A 19,226-nucleotide genomic window follows, 5' to 3' on the forward strand; every position below is an offset into this window, starting at 1 on the left:
TGTGATTACTGTTCTATACAGATTCGGCATTTATATTTGAAGTCCACTGAATTTTTCATTCCTTTATTGTATTAAAAACAGGTGATTACAAAGGAAAGTATAGCACAGTAACACTTTATATTAATTTTATTTATATTGTTCATATCCATGAAAAAAATTTGTATTAACAGAAAAGCATTAGTCTTTGACACATATATTTCAAATGTTTAAACTGCACATTCCATGTACCTTTAATTGCATTAAAACAGAGAGACATTATGAAGGTGAATATAAAAACAGTAAAGCTATATCTTTTTTTTCTAAAAGAAATTTTAGGGTATTTACATAGCTCAAAATATTTAAATACTTTTCATATATAACCTTGAGTTGTAAAACTTAATATAACTGAGCTGCACTGATTCCTGTGTGTTTGGATTATAGCAATTCTCTTTCCCTTATTTAGTGTTGTTGTTGAAGAAATGGGTCTTTTGGATACATGATTAAGTGGGAAAAACTGCATATTTAATTCCAAAATATTCCTTTAGCCTGGAAAAAAAGTCTCTTTTGGAGTAATATTTTATAGTAAATCTAAAGCAGAACAATTTAGTATGTTAATGCAGAAATGCAAACAGCTTTATCGAACAAAATACTTACTGTTTTCTAGCTGCCTTACAGAAATTATTTACTCAAGAAAACAGAACAGAATTTCTCAGTTTCATTAATCAGCTTTGTAAATATTTTGCCAGAGCTTTTTTTCTTGGGGTATGGGAAGCAAATAAAAAAGTTTAAAGGGTCATATGTGTCTATTTTGTTTCGTCTTGGTGTATTTATTAAGAGTAAATTCTGTATGTCTTTGCAGTTCATCAATATGTGTGTTTAGGAGCTTTTCAAGTTCTTTTGCTCGCTTCTCTTCTTCCAGAAGGAAATGCTGTGCAGCCAAAGAAGCTGGGAAGGACATATCTGGGGGAGACTAAAGAGAGAAAGAAAGTGAGATGAGGAATATAGAGCCTTTTACCATTTTCATATTTCCAGGCACGCTTCATTTCTGACATGTTGTCAAACACTGCAGCTCTTAATGAAAGAATGTATCTTGAGCTGAATTCCCTCTACCAGTGTGATGCAGTCAGCACTAATGAAATCCTCAAGGAACTCAGTAAAATATCATAGCACCATTACATCAAAAAGGCCTAGAAGTGAATATTATAGTGTCCAACCGCAAATGCGGGGACAATGTAATCAGCATGGAGCCTGCCTAAAACATGCTCCACTAATTTCCCAATCCAATGATTCTCATTTGAAAATAGGCAACTCCAAACCTGTACAGTATTTGCACATTCCTGTCATGCTGCTGAGTCCTGCTTGAGACAGCACACCTAGCAAGTAGATAGGACGACTGTCTACCTCCGGGGAAATCATGCATGGGCCCTAATCTAGCTACCACTGCTGCTGAATGTCTGACCTGCTTGCAACAGAAAGGAAAGCTGAGCTCCTGCAGTGGCACCAGCCTCAAGCCCCTTGGTGGCAAATCCCAAAACCAAAAAACTGACTTTGTCCTTATCAGAACTGATAGCTCATTCTGTGGGTTTGCCTTTCCTGCCTGCAGGGCCTTGGCCTGCATCACTGAGGGCTCACTGAGTGACTGATCTGCTGACGTGGGATCCTGCTCAACAGTAAAGAAACATACTTTACAACAGAAGAGTTTGGCAATGGGGCCGTGACCATGGTACCCACTGGTCCCAACTACATACAGCACTACCACAGGATGCCAACATGATAGGGCTATGGGATAGACTTCTGAAGGCCCAGCTGAGGCACAAGCTTGGGGGTTAGATCTTTGGCGGATGGGGTGCCATTCTTCAGAATGTGCTATGGACATGGCTGTTATATGGGGCTGGTTTCCAACAGGTAGAATATGTGTACCTGGAAACAAAAAGGAGGAAATAGGAACATCTTCACTCTCTCTCACTTCTGTTGACCTACTTGGAGAATCTGTGCTTTCTTTCAATGTACCTTTAGGCTCTATGGGTGTACACTGGTCCTGGGTCTTATAAGGGTAAACCTTCCGCCAAGACAACTGTAAGAGTCACACTAAATTTAGAGCTTTGGCTGCTGCCCACTCCCTCTGGGCTCCTCACCTAATTATAAATGTCAAGTACAGAAACCATATCCTAACAAAGGCATGGTAATCATGGGCTCCCCCTACCGAGACAAGCAACCTGGACTGGCAGAAGAGCTGGCTGACGGGAGAGGAATGGAGAATGGGTCAGGAGATACCAAGTATCAGGGAAGGCCTTGAGGACCAGCCTCAGCACTGGGAGCTGCAGTTTATCAATACTGAGCTTCTTCCTACAGAATTTCCCAGAAATTATGACCTGTCAGAATCTTGAAGAAGCTATGCCTACATGGAAGGAACAATGTGGAAGAAGGTAGATCTGAGTGGTGCAAGAGGACCCTTCTGCCAGGTTGGTGAATCTCTTCCCAATGGCTGTAGGTGTGGGCCGCTGACAGCTCGCAGCTGACTCCTCTGGAGAACCACTGTGGGCTGCACTGGAGGCTCCTGTCTCACCTGGAAGGCTGCAGTTCCCCCTGCCTATTCCTTCCCCTTTCTGAGGCAATGACTGACATAGGCACCCACAAAAGCCACCCTTCTTGCATCCAGGGAACAAACACTGTGATGCAATTCATGCTCTCTGCTCTCTGGGAGACTGGGCTACATTAGTCTCCTCACCTTTCTCTCCTGCCTCCTTCACTCTTTGTCTCCTGAGAATACTCCCTCAATCAGTCGTTCACAAGAATCTCACCTCAGCTTCTAGGGAACCCAACCTCCTAGATCCTGGCCTGAGGGACTAGTGACACAGATACTATTTATACTGAGAAAGGAGAAAAAAGAAACCTTTCAGGATAAGGTCTTATTTCTTTCTTATTCTCCAGGTTCTTGCATATACTCTGGGCCAGAGTGTGTTTTCAATAAAAACTGTGAGTTGGTACATAAATGAAAAAGCATTCAGGTTTGAATAATGTGGAGTTTAAGGTGACTTGGGACTTGAACAGACTGTCAAGTGGACAGAAGAATATTGTTAGTCCAGGTCTCAGAAGACAGGTCTGGATCGGAGATAAAGATTTGGAATTTGTAGATGACAATTAAAGCCATGAGATTGACTGAAATTATCCAAGATATGTAAATGAAATAAGAAGAAAAGTAAGTTAACAATGGAGCCCTGGGAAGTCCTTCCTTTCGGGCACCTGCTCCCATGACTGTCAGCGATGGTGACTGCGTCACTGACTACACGAGATTAAAGCAACCTACCCACTGCCCTTCTGCCCTTCCAGCTTCTTCAGCCTTGTATTCCTCCTCCAGCATTTCTTCACTCATTAAACACTCTTCTTTTCACTGTCTTCTTCATTTCCTCCTTTCTCTGCTTACATTCTACATTCATCATTACAATCATTCAGCAACATGTCTCTCCCTGTTTCCTGTCTCTATCCTACTTAAGTAAAACCCACCCCTGACTAAACTGACCCACATGCCTGGGTCAAGGCTGCATGTGAGCCGCTGAATGCTGGGGAAGACAGCTGGGCTGGGCTGTCAGGAACTACCCATCATGTGGACTAGTTTCCCTTTATCTTCATGGCCATTGGTCAGTCAGCACCGCCAGGCAACTCTCCTGTGCTCCCCTCGCGTGCTCACTGTCTTACTCATTCCCTCTGACCTGGCCTCCGCCTCCCTCTCATTCCGTATCCATATGCCCCTGCTGCTATGTTTCAGACACTCATCCTTCCACCTATGCTCTGGGTCTTCTTACTCTGCTTCTGCAAATGAGCTCCTTAAGCCCCACCTTGGGGTAAGGAACCTGAGCCCTCAAGGTCACATATAGCCCTCCAGATCCCCTTGACCAAATCCAAACTTCAGTTTATTAAAAAGATTTGTTGGGTGGAGGGAGGGGGTTTGGAGGGATCACTTCTGAGGTTTATCTTATAGGGGTACAAGTGAATCTTTCTAAGAGTAGAATGTGAACGTTTTAAAATAATAACTGAGAAAATGACATGAAGGCTGTGTTGACCAGTTTGATGGAAGTATTTCAGATTGCATGTGAAAACCCCACACTGTACCCCAGAAGTGCATTAATGTACATAGTTACCATTCAATAAAAAAAAAAAAAGATTTGTTCTATAAAATTGGGACTCAGTCAAAAGGCCACATTCAAGGATCTGGAAGACCACAGGTTCCCAAACTCTCCTCTGCTCCTTGAAGATTCCCACGGGGTCACTGTACATTTAGCTCAAGGCTTCGTCTCCTTTGCTTTCTTTACATACGCTCATCCAGTCTAACAGACTGAAATACCAGCCATATGCTGATTATTCCAATAACTCTATTTCCAGCTCTGAACCCTTCCCCTGAATCTTCTAGATTCACATATCTTATTGATACAGGGTTCCCCCCTTCAGAGCTAGACAAGGACTACCCATTTTCTATGCTTGTCCAAACAGGCCTTCTCCAGTCTGCACTCTCTGGACCCCAGCAGGATCATAGAGAAGCAGCCTGAACAGGATCTCATCTGTGTGGTCCTTCCCAAAGTGGAAAACATACACCCTGCCGCTTCGCCTGGGGCACAAACTGTGTGGACCACACTCAATGCTAACATGTTCACTCGCTAATCAGGATGGGCAGGCTGTTTGCTGTCTGGGGCTCCTCCAGGCCTCCCTTCCTCCCACCCCAGTAGTAGTATATGAACCCCTAGACAAAAGACCCACAGTTTTACCACTTGAGAATCCCCCCTCTGCTGCCACAGACTTTGTTCCCCTTTTTGCATGTCTTTCTCTGTAAATAAACTTTGTCCTGTCACTCATTCACATGGTCTGGGGTTTCATTCTTGAATCTCCAGACCAAGAACCCACTGTAGCTAGAAAAAGACCAGTAATGCTATTGCCTGTTTAACATCTACATTTGGACATCTAATAAGCATTTTAAACTTCAGTGTCTAATCTACCATGATTTCTCCTCTAACCCTGTCTCTACCCAGTGCTCTGGCTGAAATCCAGGACCTTTGCCCTCTCTCTTCCACTCACTCCCCATATCTGACTCATCGTTAAGTCTGTTCTACCCTCTAGAATTTCCTGGATCCAGCATGTCACTCTGCCTCTACTGCATCAAGCCGGTGTCAACACCTTTTGCCTGGATACTGAAATAGTCTTAATAATAGTCTTCCTTTGTTCCACCCTTGCCCCTCTATAACTTACCCTTTATTTAGCAGATAAAATGATCTTTTAAAATATCTTAAACAAATCTGTTTATTACTAAATAGAATAAAATCTTTTGTTGTTTTTTAGACTGAGTCTCACTTTGTTGCCCTCAGTAGAGTGCCATTGCATCATAGCTCACGACAACCTCAAACTCCTGGGCTCAAGTGGTCCTCTAGCCTCAGCCTCCCGAGTAGTTGGGACTACAGGTGCCCACCACAACACCTGGCTAGCTTTTAGAGACGGGATCATGCTCTTACTCAGGCTGGTCTCAAACTCCTGAGCTCAAGCAATCCACTGGCCAGGCCTCCCAGAGGACTAAGATTACCGTGAGCCACTGTGCCTGGCCAATAAAATCATTTTAAACAAAGTAACAGAATAGTATCTCCCTCCACGTGAAGCTTTAGAGTGGCTTCCATTGTTTTAAAATAAAATCTAAACTCCTCCTGTGGTCTGAGGTCCCTCCCGTCCTGACTTCCCTGCCTGCTCCTATGCCTTCTCATTCCGTTCTTCCTCCTCCCTGCTAAGCTCCAGAATGCCCCCCCAATTCTGCTGGCTCGATGCCAAACTTGTACCTGTCTTAACACTCCCTCACCTGAAACTTTCTTCCATCAGATCCTTGCAAATCTGGACCATTCCCCCCTCACTCTTTAGGCCTCACCTGAAATGTCCTCCCCCTCAATGATCACTTGCCTGGCTACTCAACCTGCAATAATGCCCCTACTCCCTATCACATTACCTGCACAGTATTGATCACTATTTTATATTTTCTCATTTGTTCATTTATTTCTAGTCATTAATTTTTCTCCTTTTTTTGTTTTTAAAATTCACACAAAGTAAAATTAAACATTTTAAAATTAACAGTTCAGCAGCATTTAGTACATTCACAGTGTTGCACAGTCATGACCTCTTATCTAGGTCCAAAATATTTTCATCATCCCCAAAGAAAACTCTGTCCTTAATAAACCATCGCTCCCATTGCCCCTTCTGCGGGTTTCCCCACTCTGGCTGTCTCTGACATGTGAAACCCTGCAGTGTCTAGCCTTTTGCATCTGGCTGTTCTCACTGACTGAGCATGTTTTTGAGCTTTATCCACATTGTGGCTCATATATGTGATTAAGCCCTTAAAAATCAGTTTTAGGGGGCTGGGCGTGATGGCTCATGCCTGAAATCCCAGCACTCTGGGAGGCTGAGGGTACATTGCCTGAGCTCACAGGTTCGAGACCTGCCTGAACCAGAGCCTCATCTCTAAAAATAGCCTGGTGTTGTAGTGGGCACTTGAGCCCAAGTTGGAGGTTGATGTGAGCTGTGATGCCACGGCACTCTATCCAGGGCAACAGCTTGAGACTCTGTCTCAAAAAAAGAAAAGAAAAGAAAATCAGGTTTTGGGCGGTGCCTGTGGCTCAAAGGAATAGGATGTTGACCCCATATGCCGGAGGTGGTGGATTCAAGCCCAGCTCCGGCCAAAAAAAAAAAAAAAAAAAACAATAAGGTTTTTTTGGTGAAGAATATGCCAAGTCCCTTTAGAGATTCTCATAACTTAAAGAGGTGTTAGTTTTGTTTATTGGTCTGAGTTTTTCTTTTTTATGGGAGTATTTTTTTTCCCCCTTAAAAACAAACAACTGGCTCAGCGCCCATCACCCATATACACTGGGGCTGGCCAATTCAAACCCGTCCTGGGCCTGCTAAACAACGATGACAACTGCAACAACAACAAAAAAATAGTGGGGCATTGTGGTGGGTGCCTGTAGTCTCAGCTACTTGGGAGGCTGAGGCAAGAGAATCACTTAAGCCCAAGAGTTTGAGGTTGCTACAGCACTCTACCAGGGGTGACAAAGTGAGACTCTGTCTCAACACCCACCCCCCCAAAAAAACAACCTACCAAACCCAAATCTAAACTTGAACAGTTCTACATTTACATGTGCTCTGTAAATACTAGTAATCTGAAAATAATGCTTGACTGAAATTCCTTTCCTTTTCTCCTTAGATAGTAAAATTAGTACCATGCCTTGCTGAGGGAAGTGACGGATGTAAATGCCAGTACAATGTGCTGCTATACCATCTGTGAAGTTCTAGTCTGTTCAAAGCATGTTAGCATTTTATGTTGACATGAGCACAAGAGAGCCTTTCAGGGTTTTGAGATGTTTAAAACTTCAGAAGTTAACAGGGTAAGTCTTCTTCTACCACAATAGCTTAACTCTTACTTTCATTCTCTACCAGTCCAAGGTGATAGATTTCAGAAAAGCAGAGAAGTATTCACGGGCTACCCCGTCCATTTTGAATATTTTCTGTTGTGTGTGTGTGTGTATGTGTGTGTTTATAATTTGTATCCAGTTTTAGTATATCATGGAGAGAAACTGAAGAATTACACAGTATACTTTGAATACAAGTGAAGGTGATTGCTAAAATAACACTACTTATTTTCTGAAGTGAAAAATCTACATATCTTAAAAAATATTATGCTTAATAAATTAAATTACAAAGCAGAAAATTTTAGCAGAGAATTGGAAACTATAAAAAAAGAACCCAGTGAAAATTCAAGAACTGAAGAATTATTGAAACTGAAATAATAGCTGACTTCTCATCAGCATAATCTGTTACCAAAACTTGGCAAAGACAGAAAAGGAAAATTACAGGCTAATTTCTCTCATGAACAGAAGAAAAATTCTAGACCAAATATTAACAGACCAAATCCAGAGATGAAGTGAGGTGCATTCTAAGAATGCGAAGTTGGGTTGATGATCTAAAATCAAGATAAAACGTCACCATTGACAGGGCAAAGGAGAGAAATTATGTGGTCATTGTAAAAAAAGCAGAAAAAAGCATTTTATCAAATCCAATATCTATTCATGAAAAAATTTCTAGTATCTAGGAATAAAAGGAAATTTCTCTGATAATGTAAAAGGCATCTATAAAATATCTATAGGAACTATCATATACAATGGTGAAATATTAAAAGCTTTCTTTTTATAGTTGAGAATGAGAAAAGGAAGTTTGTCACATCTACTAAACATAGTATAATAAGCAAGGAAACGAAATAAAGGTTCAGGTTTAAAGATTTGAAAGTAGGAATCAAACTGTTATGATTGTGAACATAGTTTAGAACCATTTATTCTAGTCCTCCTGGGTTAACTGAGTATTTCCATAGGAAAAAGGGATCAGGAATCTTACATTGTGAGCAAATATTTATTCTACTTGGATTATAGATCTAAAATATGAAAAGTAAAGAACCAAAGCTTCTAAATAGAACATGGGATAGTATTTTTATAACCCTGGCAAAAGTTTAAAATAGGACAGCAAAAATACTAACCATGAAAGGAAAGATTACTAAATTTGATTCCATTTTAATAAGAAACTTTAGTTTATCAAAAAATGCCATTAATGCCTGTGGCTCAGGGGAGTAGGGAGCTGGCCCCATATGCTGGAGGTGGCGGGTTCAAACTCAGCCCTGACCAAAAACTGCAAAAAAAAAAAAAAAGCCATTAAGTGAAGAGGCAAGTTACAAGAAAGTTTATTTATTTTACTTTATTGACATGAAATTTTATTCTGCTTAAATATTAAATTAAATACTAAATGTTGGCATTTTATGTTGAGATGAACACAAATGACCACTTCAGGGCCATGGAGATCTCTAAAACTTCAAAACTTAATGATTTTAAGCCTTTTCCTTCTACTACAATGGCTTAAATCTTACTTCCAGTCTCTACTAATACAAGATGAGACCAACATAAAACCAACGAAAGGGATATTTCCAGAATATAAAGAATTCTTATAAATCAGTAGTAAAGAAGACAGTCCAACAGAAAACTAGGCAAGGAAACTGAACACTTTACAAAGGAGAATACCAAAATGGCCAATAAACATGTGAAAAGGTACTCAACTAGATTAGTCACCAGAGAAGCGTGAATTAAAACCACAATGGGATATTACTGCACAATTGGCATAATGCCTAGAATTAAAAAGACCTGTATAATACCAAGTGTCAGAAAGAACATAGAGCAAGAGACTTCTCATACCCTTCTTGTTGGGGTACTGATTGGCTCAGACAGGAAAACAGTTTGGCTGTAGCTCGTCAAGCTCACCATTTCCATACACTATGACCTGGGCGTTCCGTGTTGGGTACAGTCAGTGGAAATGGGTCTGCACAGGCACAAATGTCTTCAGCAGCATTACTTGTATAGCCCCTGATTGGAAATTACTCAAATGTCCATCAACAGTAAAATGAATAAGTGAATTTTAGTGTCATTGTGTGTGATATTTATACATTACATACAATAGATTACTATAGAGAAACAAAATCAATAAACTACATCTGTATACAACAATATGGATGGTAAAGAATCTCAGAAATAATATCTGAGTAAAAGTGACCGGACACAAAAAAACACACATAGTATTATACACACAAACATACACATACGTTCATTTAGAAATGGGTCAAACTGACGATGCTGAAAGTCAGGACCATGATTACTTTCGGAGCAAGCAGAAGGACTGCAAGAAGACATGGTGGGTGCCTGGAGACTGGCACTGACTGTCCCGTTTACTCCCTGGGTGGTAGTGGCATTCGTGTCTTCCCTTTGTGATAATTCATCCAGCTGTTTATTTGTGATTAGTACATGTATCTGTCTGTATGTTAGAGTCAATGAAAACGATGTTTTTAAACAGGTGCTAAAGTTCACTTGCAGCTCTTTAAAATATACAGATCCTTGAGAGGGTGAGCAGAGGGGAGTCCCAAGCACTTAAAGAAAGCATCACCAAGAATTCTGTCCTGCACTAGAGGTAAATAACCACTGACTAAATACTTCGCGAAACATTATGGATGTTTTTTTCTCCTCTAGATAGGTATGGCTAGATGACTCACAGACCCATCATGGAGTCCTATTCAAGGAGTGACATTTTTTTGAAAAGAGAAACAGACAAAAATAAAAATAGAGAAAACAACCACCACCATGTACATCAGTATAGTGGCATCAGTGTGAAAGTAAAGTGACCACCAATTAAAGGAAAAAAAAAAATCTGCAACCAGCAACTCACCAGTGGGAATACTTCCTCATCACCAGCGAAAGGACCTGTCATTTCTTTGTTTTGAATTGTCAAAGATGCCAGTGACGGGGTTGCACTTCGATCCGGGCTAAGTCTAAGGAGAGGAAACGGTTGTTATTTTTACGACCCAGGACACATGTTGACTGGCTAAGGATTTTAATTTGTCAGATGTCTAAAGAGGGGAAAAACACAACAAAATATTTGGGCTTATTGTCTGGGTATCTCTGAAAATGACTTTCCTGATGAATAATTTCCACTTAAAAGACAAAATGATTAAAAATGAAGCAGAAACCTTACCGTTGAATGTTTTGCTATCCTTATTGCCTATATTGCTTCCTTTTCTGTGTTTTACTTTTGTATCTCTTTTCCATTTCCAATAACATGGAGCCAGTTTGAAAAAAAATCTCAAAACAGTCACTCTGCTGCCCTTGACAGACTGGATACTCTTTTTCTATTCTCCACTACACTTAACCTTGCTGGCTTTCTTAACATAATTATACTTTTCTTTAATCTAAAACAAGTCTTTATAAAACAACAACTTTAATTGCTACAGGACATAATAATTTATAATTTAATTTTATTTATTTCTTATTTTTTTGAGACAGGGTCTCAGTCTATCACGCAGACTGTGACCTCCAGCTCCTGGCCTCAGGAGGTCCTCTTGCCTCAGCTTCCTGAGTAGCTGGGACTACAAACATGCACTGTTACACTGGTCTAATTTTTTCTGGTTTTTGTTTTTCTGTTTTGCTCAGGTTGGTCTCGAACTTCTGAAGTAATCTTCCCACTTCTGTCTCCCAAAGTGCTGGGCTTATAGGCAGGAGCCACCATGCCAGCATTATGCAGTATAATGACTTGTTCAGTGCTTTTAATCATCATCTCCTAAACATCTCCACTTATTCACTGCATACCGAGCAGATGAATCTCTCTGTGGCTTTAATTTTCTCATTTATAAAAAAAGGGTTGTTATGAAAGTTGAATGATCAATACATGTAAAACACTTAAACCCAATGCTTGGCGCATAGTAAACACTTATAAATATTATGTATTATTATTATTTTTAAACTCATTTGATCTTCAAAATAACCTTAAAAAGGTGGAAACTATCCATAGATGAGGAAACCAAGACTTAAAATATTAATCGGAACATTTAGTTTTTAAATCAGAATAATTTGCAAAGAAGTGATAATTTTAGATTTTAGACTCAAATCAAGGTTTTCTTGACTTCAAACCACACAATTTGGAGGAAAGTCATAGAACAGAATTTGATTGTGCTAAAATACAGGGTAGAAGAAGATGAGAATGAAAAAAAAAACAGTGAAATTTTAAATTTTGTTTTGCTGACTAAACAAATGAATAAAACAAATAAACGAACAAATTTACCCTAAAATTTTATAAAAAAAGGTCCTGACCATATAGGCTGTTTGGGATTAAAAAATATCATTTACGAAAATGGGGTGTAGATATAATCAATTATCAAAGATCATCAAAACAAAAATTCCTTCAATTTAAAATTATTTATTTTTACTAATAATTCAAATTCCCCATGGATATTGATTAACTATTTTTTAAAGCCTTCGTATTTTAACACAGTTTAAAAAATTCACATTTTTAACTGTTCTTATGCAAAGACACTATCTGATTTATATGGACTTATTTCTTATTATGCACACATTTTCAAACTATGCATACAAATAGTAATAAAAGTTAAGTGATGCATCTGTAAATTAGTACATAAAAACAAACAACGTTTTTCATTTTTATTTATCTTGAAATATATCTTTTTATTTTCCCCCCATTCTCCCAAACCATAATTACCATGGAAACAGAACAGCAAATTAAATGGAAATAACATGGTTTATGATGTGCACAATAAGATGAAACATCTTGCAATTCAAATAGAATTCTAACAATTGCACAGTACATCTGCATATAATCTTTAGCTGAACCTTTTAATTTGAGTGAGGCTACTATTGATACTTCAAAGCGCAGAAAAGAATTAAGATAATTATAGAAGCGATTCAAGAAATAGATGTCTATCTATAATCTCAGTTATACAGAGATTTTAGGCAAAGTATTATCTGTCCTAAATTACTTAAATGATTATCTTAATTATCTATTTTGCTTTGGATGTATAGATACAGTTTTATGATATTAATTACTAAAATTTATTTAGGAACATTCTTTTTATTATAAGATCAATAAAATGTAGAGATTGAAAGGGAAGACTCCATTATGAAGTAAAGTACTTTTGTTTTAAATCATCTTTATATCTGACAAGTTCTTCTTCCAGAATATAGCTATTCAAATACTTAATAGAATCACCTTGAATAAAATGCTACATATATCAATTTAAAAGCTATCTTAAAAATTATTTCAGAAGGCTTTGAATATCCTTTAACAAGCTGATATGTTCAGCTGGCTTTTGCATAGGTCCCATTCCAAGGCCAATGCTTAATTTTTCAGCAGAGCAGGACCTGGTTACTTTGTTGGGAAGCAGAATTCTAATATGTACATCCAGTCCTGTCCCTCCATTAAATTTTCCCTAGGCCACAAGATAATGTCCTTAGTGTGGACCAAGACCCCTTCACAAGCTGTGCTAACGTACCTTCTCCCAGTAAACTCCCTGTTCTCTGAACTGCTTATTGTTTCCTGGTGTAGAAGTGATCGACCTGCTACATTTTGCTTCTCCTTGAGCAAAGGTAGAAACTTTCCCAACTCAATTTTGGCTTCTGAATGACTATTGATGCCTTGACAAGGGATTGTATAAGTGGTTATAACAAACCTGATGACTCTATGGTTTTTTAGTATTAGACTCTTGAAATACATGTTAGCTACATTTGGAGCTGTTTTAATGACTAACGTTTATGATTGCTAAAATCTGTCTAGCACATGATACAACTTTTAAAACAAATTAACTTTTAAGTATGTATACTACTTATACACGATAAAACTCCATTTATTACAAAATTGATTTGTCATTAAAATTAGTTACATATTAATAGCTCCAGATGGCACTATTATAAATTAGCTTGTAAGTTATCCTAAAACTCCAAAAGTCTTAATTCTTGAAGACAATGTTTAAAAAATCCTCAGCAAATTTAATTACACCTCATTCATGTTTTTTATATATGAGTAACTATCATATTGGAAGGCAAATGCTTTGCAATATGCTAAAATGCTTCACATTTTAAGTAAGCATTCAAAACTTATCACTTTGAACAAGAGTGAGAAACAACAAAATTGAGTTTCTTCAGAGTGAATGAGAGATTATGTTAATAATATATTACACAAATCTCCCTCACTTAAAAGCAAGAATTGTCTTCAAATTACATTCTGGACTTCCAAATTTTGTGGACCATTACCTTCATCTATCTTTACCTAAAAGCTTTGTCCTTCCTCAAATAGTTAAATAAGACCTTACTGCATTAAACATTGGTATGTAAAGATGCCTTGTATTTTTAAAATTAATTTATGCTTAATAAACATAGGCACATATTGCTTTTACTATGTGACTTCACCGAGCTGTGCTGTGAGGGAAAGAAGACTTCGTTTTCACTTGCTAAAATTAACTGCTTCCCAGCTCTCCAGTGGTGAGTTCACTGTCCTTACATCTCAACAACTCTTCCCCCATAGTGGGTCCTCCATGACAATAATTTATTCAGAACATCTGAAATGATGTTTCTTTTAAAAACCAGGTCACTGGAGGACACTGAAATCAGACAAGGCATTAAAACAAATTTAATGAAACTTTCAACAAATGAAACTAGCAGGACACAGCAAGGCTTTGGAGCGGGAACAACAGTCCAAACTGCTGATCACGCTGGTCTCCTGCTGAGGGCTTTACCTCTTCTGTTGCTCTCTGTGTCTCCTACTGTCTTGTTTTTGTTAGACACTTTTAACACGTTCTGTACTGCCTAACAAAGAGGAAAAGCGGCAATCCCAACAATGAAAATACTTTTTAAAAATAATAAACGGCAGAGTAACTGTCTTTTTGTATAAATAGCAACACTTGGTGCTTTCATCTAAGGCTTTAAAAATTATCACCCACAAGCGAGAATAGGACACAGTATTCTGTGCCCTACGGGTGCTCAGCCAGTGACTGACTGACGTAGCAGGAAGACCCTGTGAAGTGTCTTTAGGGCCCTGCTTTTCTTTTTACGGTGAGGAGACTGTATACAGTATATGGGAGCCAGGGTTTCTCTTGTGGGAACTGGATCCATATAGTAGGAAAGCACTTGGTAAAGGGTTTATTTATTCTATATTAGAAAATAAATTCTTACACCCAAATCAAGATTAGATCTCCTTGGACAGATTTCCTCAAGGGCACATTCACTGGAGAACTGTGTAGCCCGAAGCCCTCTCCCCGCCTCCCTATGCTGCTTTTATACGGCTTGCTACTGCGCCCAGCTTGTCCTCCTTCATTATCTTACTGAGCCACCTGACGAGGGGTTATTATTTAGCACTTCTGGATGGCTGCTATTTCTTGCATGGGACTAGAATACATTTTTCTAATGTATACAGGGTTGAGGTGGTGAAAACAGGAGAGCTATACTACACCCACAAGAATGCTGAACAAACATATTTTTAAATACTTTCCATAAATTTATGGATTTCTCTGTAGAACTGGGCATGCTTAATTGCAAAGATGGGCCTGGCACTGCCCCTCCCAGCAGAATTATCTTTGGGGAAATGTCAGATTCAACCAAAATATACTTTTTAGGCACTGTAAGTTGTGGAAAAACATTGATATTATTATAAATACTAGCAATTTTGATAGTAATAATGGCTAACATTTATGAAACTATATATTTTACATGGATTTTCTCCTATAATCCTCAATAAAATCCTAAGGTGATTAGCCATTTGTCTGGTGGAGAATAGAGGGTGACAAAGAGTAAGCAAATTTTCCGAGATCGCAAATACTAATTCTTTTACATGAAAGCAAAATGTAAGGTTTTTCATTCTAAGTATTATGAGCATCTGAGCAAATGTAATGAACTTGAGTTTGTACCTACTAATTTCTAAGCACTGTGGAATGTTAATAAATCTGCTGTCAGATAAGTTTGGGGAATGCTCGTTACCATAACTCCTCATGGAAACTCACAATGTAAATTAACATGTTAATGACCCTCACAAAGCCTGTAGAAAAGAAACTGGCTTATTTTATTAAGCATTTTCCAAGTTTGGAAAAACAGTGAAAGACCTTCAGAGACAGTTTTGAGTCCATAAATCTTTTTAAAAAATTGACTAAATTAGCCTATTTTTATGGCTGATATATTTAAATTTTAAAAAGCATTTGAATAATGTGAATAGGAGATATTCATTTTCCATATACTTCTTTTTGCCTGGAAAATAGAACAGAAGGTGTATCTTAGAAGGTGGGGGTAAGTGAAAATTACTTATCTGTGTATTCTAGATACCATATCAGCTTCCAAGAATAACCGTCTGAAGTGACCAACAAACATCCACTATAACACTCCACCCATTTCACTATTATTTTTTGAAGGCCATTGACAACACAATTTCTTAGAAAACAGTATGTCTGACCTACTTCAATTTATTATAAAATCAATTTTAAACAACTGAAGAGAAAGCATATAAAATTATGATTCAAATTCTTTAAAAATAAACTTCAATTACATGCTTTTAAACTTACTATCCTATATAAGGGAGCCACATACCTGTCTTCATTTTTTTCCATTTTCATTTGGCTTGGGTAGGTGTAGCTTCCTGCTTCCTCATAGGTATTTTGGTTAGCCCATGCTGATTTACCACTGGTATGAAGTTTTGCAAGATCATTTCGGAGCCTTTCATTCTCATATTCCAGTTTGTTAATAGATGTATGCCTGGAATGTTCCCTGTTAGTGAAGTCCATACTCTAGAGAACAAAATAAACTGTCATTGAATAAACTGTCCCTTGTAAGTAATGCATATTTTCTGTGTGTTTGGACACATGTGTTGGAAAGGCCCTTTGATTTCAGCCAGGTGATGTGGTGCTACTATTGCTCACCTCCTGAATGCTCTTTCTAATCCCCGCACCTGCTCACAACCAGCAGATACTCAGGGACAGCTGCTGCTGAACACCCTCTTGCAAGAAAAACAATGCATATAATACCATGCAGGCTCCAGCACAGAAAAGGTCTATTCCATGCATTATTGCTCTCTGTATCTAGAAATTAGCTAAAGTCCTTTTGTGTATATAGGGTATACTTCCTAGTGTTGGCTAATAATGGAACTAGAAATAACACATTTCAATTTAAAAATAATATATTTTCTGAATAAAATGATACATGGGTATGTAATAATATGTGGACATGTAAAATATCATACATGTTATCATAGAAAATATGTTAAGAACAAAATAAATATACTACAATATTGAGTAATAAATGCTATTAACATTTATATCTTTCTGGTCTTTTTTCTATCATGAGAAAATCCAATATAGTCAACATAAAGTATCAAATGTCAATATAATTACAATGAATGATGTTTATAAAATTATATTCCGTATACAGGCATGCACCACTAAGTGATGGGGATGTGTTTTGAGAAATGTCCGTCCTATTGGTACACTTTCTAGGCATGTTCATCGCTGTGTGACCACAGAGTGCACCTACACAAACCTGGGTGGCAGAACCTGTTACACACTGGGGCCGTATAAAATAGCCAGTCTCTTGCTCCTGTGCTACAAACCCGTACAACATATTACTGTACTGAGTACTGAAGACAACTGCAGCGCAGTGGTTACTGTTTGTGTGTCTGAACATAGAAAAGGCACAATAAAAATATGCTATTACACATAATCTTTTGGGATCATCATGGTATATTTGGTTCATTGTTCACTGAAATATCATTATGCCGTGCATGACTGTATAAATATCAAAAAGAAATATAATCAATATAAAATATAACACACATACTTACAAAATTGTAACTATAATTAAAAACCTGTAATATATAAAATGACAGGAGTGTTGGAAAGGCTTTCTGTTTGAGCCAGGAGGTGGCACGTGCTTGGGGACTGTCTTTTCCCTTTAGCGTTATATATTCTTCCAAACTAAGATTTTTAATGACTGCATTAGTAGAGGGACAACAAATTCATAGGCTATTCCTCTATTATTGAATAATTTGTTTTCAAAATGATGAATAACACTGTTGATTTCCTTCTACACAAATCTTGCTCTACTTTCTTTAGATAAATTCCAAGCACTGGGATCACTGGGTTAAACTGTATAAATGTTTCTGAGGACTTTGATAAAAAGTGTTAATTCTTCCCCATAACTCTCATAAATTCCCAATGTCATATTTCCTATAACTAATGTATTAAAGGGCCTATTTTATCATACTTGCATTCAATATTATCATTTTGTTAAATTTGCTAATTGAGAGATAAAACAGTAATTTCTATATTTGATTATTTTCTATATATGATTTTTGAATATATATATACATATATATATATATATATTTTTAGACAGAGTCTCACTTCACAGCTCACAGCAACCTCAAACTCTTGGGCTCAAACTCTTGCTTGAGCCTCCCGAGTAGCTGGGACTGCACCCACCACAATGCCCAGCTGTTTTTAGAGACAGGGGTAGGGGGATCGAAGGGTGTCTCACTCTGGTTCAGGCTACTCTCGAACTCCTGAGCTCCAGCAATCCCCCTGCCTTGGCCTCCCACAGTGCTAGGATTAGGTGTGAGCCACTGCTCCTGGCCCTATTCTACATATTTCACTGAGACCCAGGAAAACTGAGATAACCACGTGGTCCATCCTATTGGTACACTTTCCAGAGGAGAACAGGAGTCACATAGACCCATGAATGCATACACTGGATGATGCCCTATTCCTACTACAGGCCCAGCGTAAACTTTCTTCTTCTATATAAAAAATGAGCAGAGCTTCACAGTCAAGCAGAAAAATTCTGAATGCTATATTTACTTAGAAATAATCAATCATAAGATCAGTAATTTGTCTAGAAAGGGGAAAGCGATTATTATTTTAGTATTATCCAAATACCACATATTTATGAAACTTAAAAATACAATGTAATTTTTTTTTTTTTTTAAACAGAGTCTCACTCTGTCACCCTAGGTAGAGTGCTGTGGCATTATAGCTCACAGCAACCTCAAACTCTTGGGCTGGTGCAATCCTCCTGCCTCAGCCTCCCAAGTAGCTGGGACTACAGGGATGTGCCACTATGCCTAACTAGTTTTTCTATTTTTTGTAGAGACAGGGTCTCCCTCTTGCTCAGGCTGGTCTCAAACTCCTGAGCGCAAGTGATCCACCTACCTCAGCCTCTCTGAGTGCTAGGATTACAGACAGGAGCCACCGCCTGGCCAATATTTTGTTTCTTATTGCCTGAGGTAAAGTATCAGCACCAATTATTCAATTCTATGTTTATTTATCCATTCCAATTATTTTAGAAAGAATTAACTAATTATGGGATTTTAATACATAATAGATATGATAAAGTTTTCTTCATTTTAAGACAATAGAAAAAAATGCATCAAAATAAAATAAACCAGGAAGAGGACATTAATTGATAAAATAATAAAATTAGGAAAAATGGATGAAAAGAATAATAAATCCAAAAGCTAATATTTTAAATAACAATAAAATAAACCCCTTCTGAACCAGAGTTAAAACAAAAAAGAGAGAGTATGCTAAATTACAAGCTGAATAATAATAAAGGAAACTTAACCACAGAATATAGAAGAAATGAAAAGAATTATAGAATATAACAACTGTTGGTATAAGAAAACAAGTTGAACTGGGTAAAAATTTTCTTGAAAAATACAAATTACCAAAGTAACCTAAGAGTTGTGAAATCCGAGTATACCAACTACCCTAAAGGAGAAAATGAAGCTATGCCAGGTCCGGATGTTCTCACAGCTAAGTTCTTTCTAATATTTATTTATTTATTTTGAGAGGGATTCTCACTTCGTCACCCACAGAAACC

At 37.9% G+C, this 19,226-nt stretch overlaps 1 protein-coding gene across 1 annotated transcript in view; it reads right to left on the reverse strand.

Moving 5' to 3' along the window:
• Positions 1–772: 772 nt before the first annotated feature.
• Positions 773–19,226, reverse strand: part of DEUP1 (deuterosome assembly protein 1) — a 79,233-nt gene continuing 60,779 nt past the window's right edge. The window contains exons 12-14 of the mRNA XM_003780825.1: positions 15,945–16,141; positions 10,255–10,357; positions 773–949 (exon numbers count right to left, since the gene is read on the reverse strand). Coding sequence (XP_003780873.1) covers positions 773–949; positions 10,255–10,357; positions 15,945–16,141 — 477 coding nt within the window. The remainder of the gene's footprint in view (positions 950–10,254; positions 10,358–15,944; positions 16,142–19,226) is intronic.

The sequence above is a fragment of the Otolemur garnettii genome, unplaced genomic scaffold (genome assembly GCF_000181295.1).
Source record: "Otolemur garnettii isolate 467f Iridium unplaced genomic scaffold, OtoGar3 scaffold00001, whole genome shotgun sequence".
Taxonomy (NCBI): domain Eukaryota; kingdom Metazoa; phylum Chordata; class Mammalia; order Primates; family Galagidae; genus Otolemur; species Otolemur garnettii.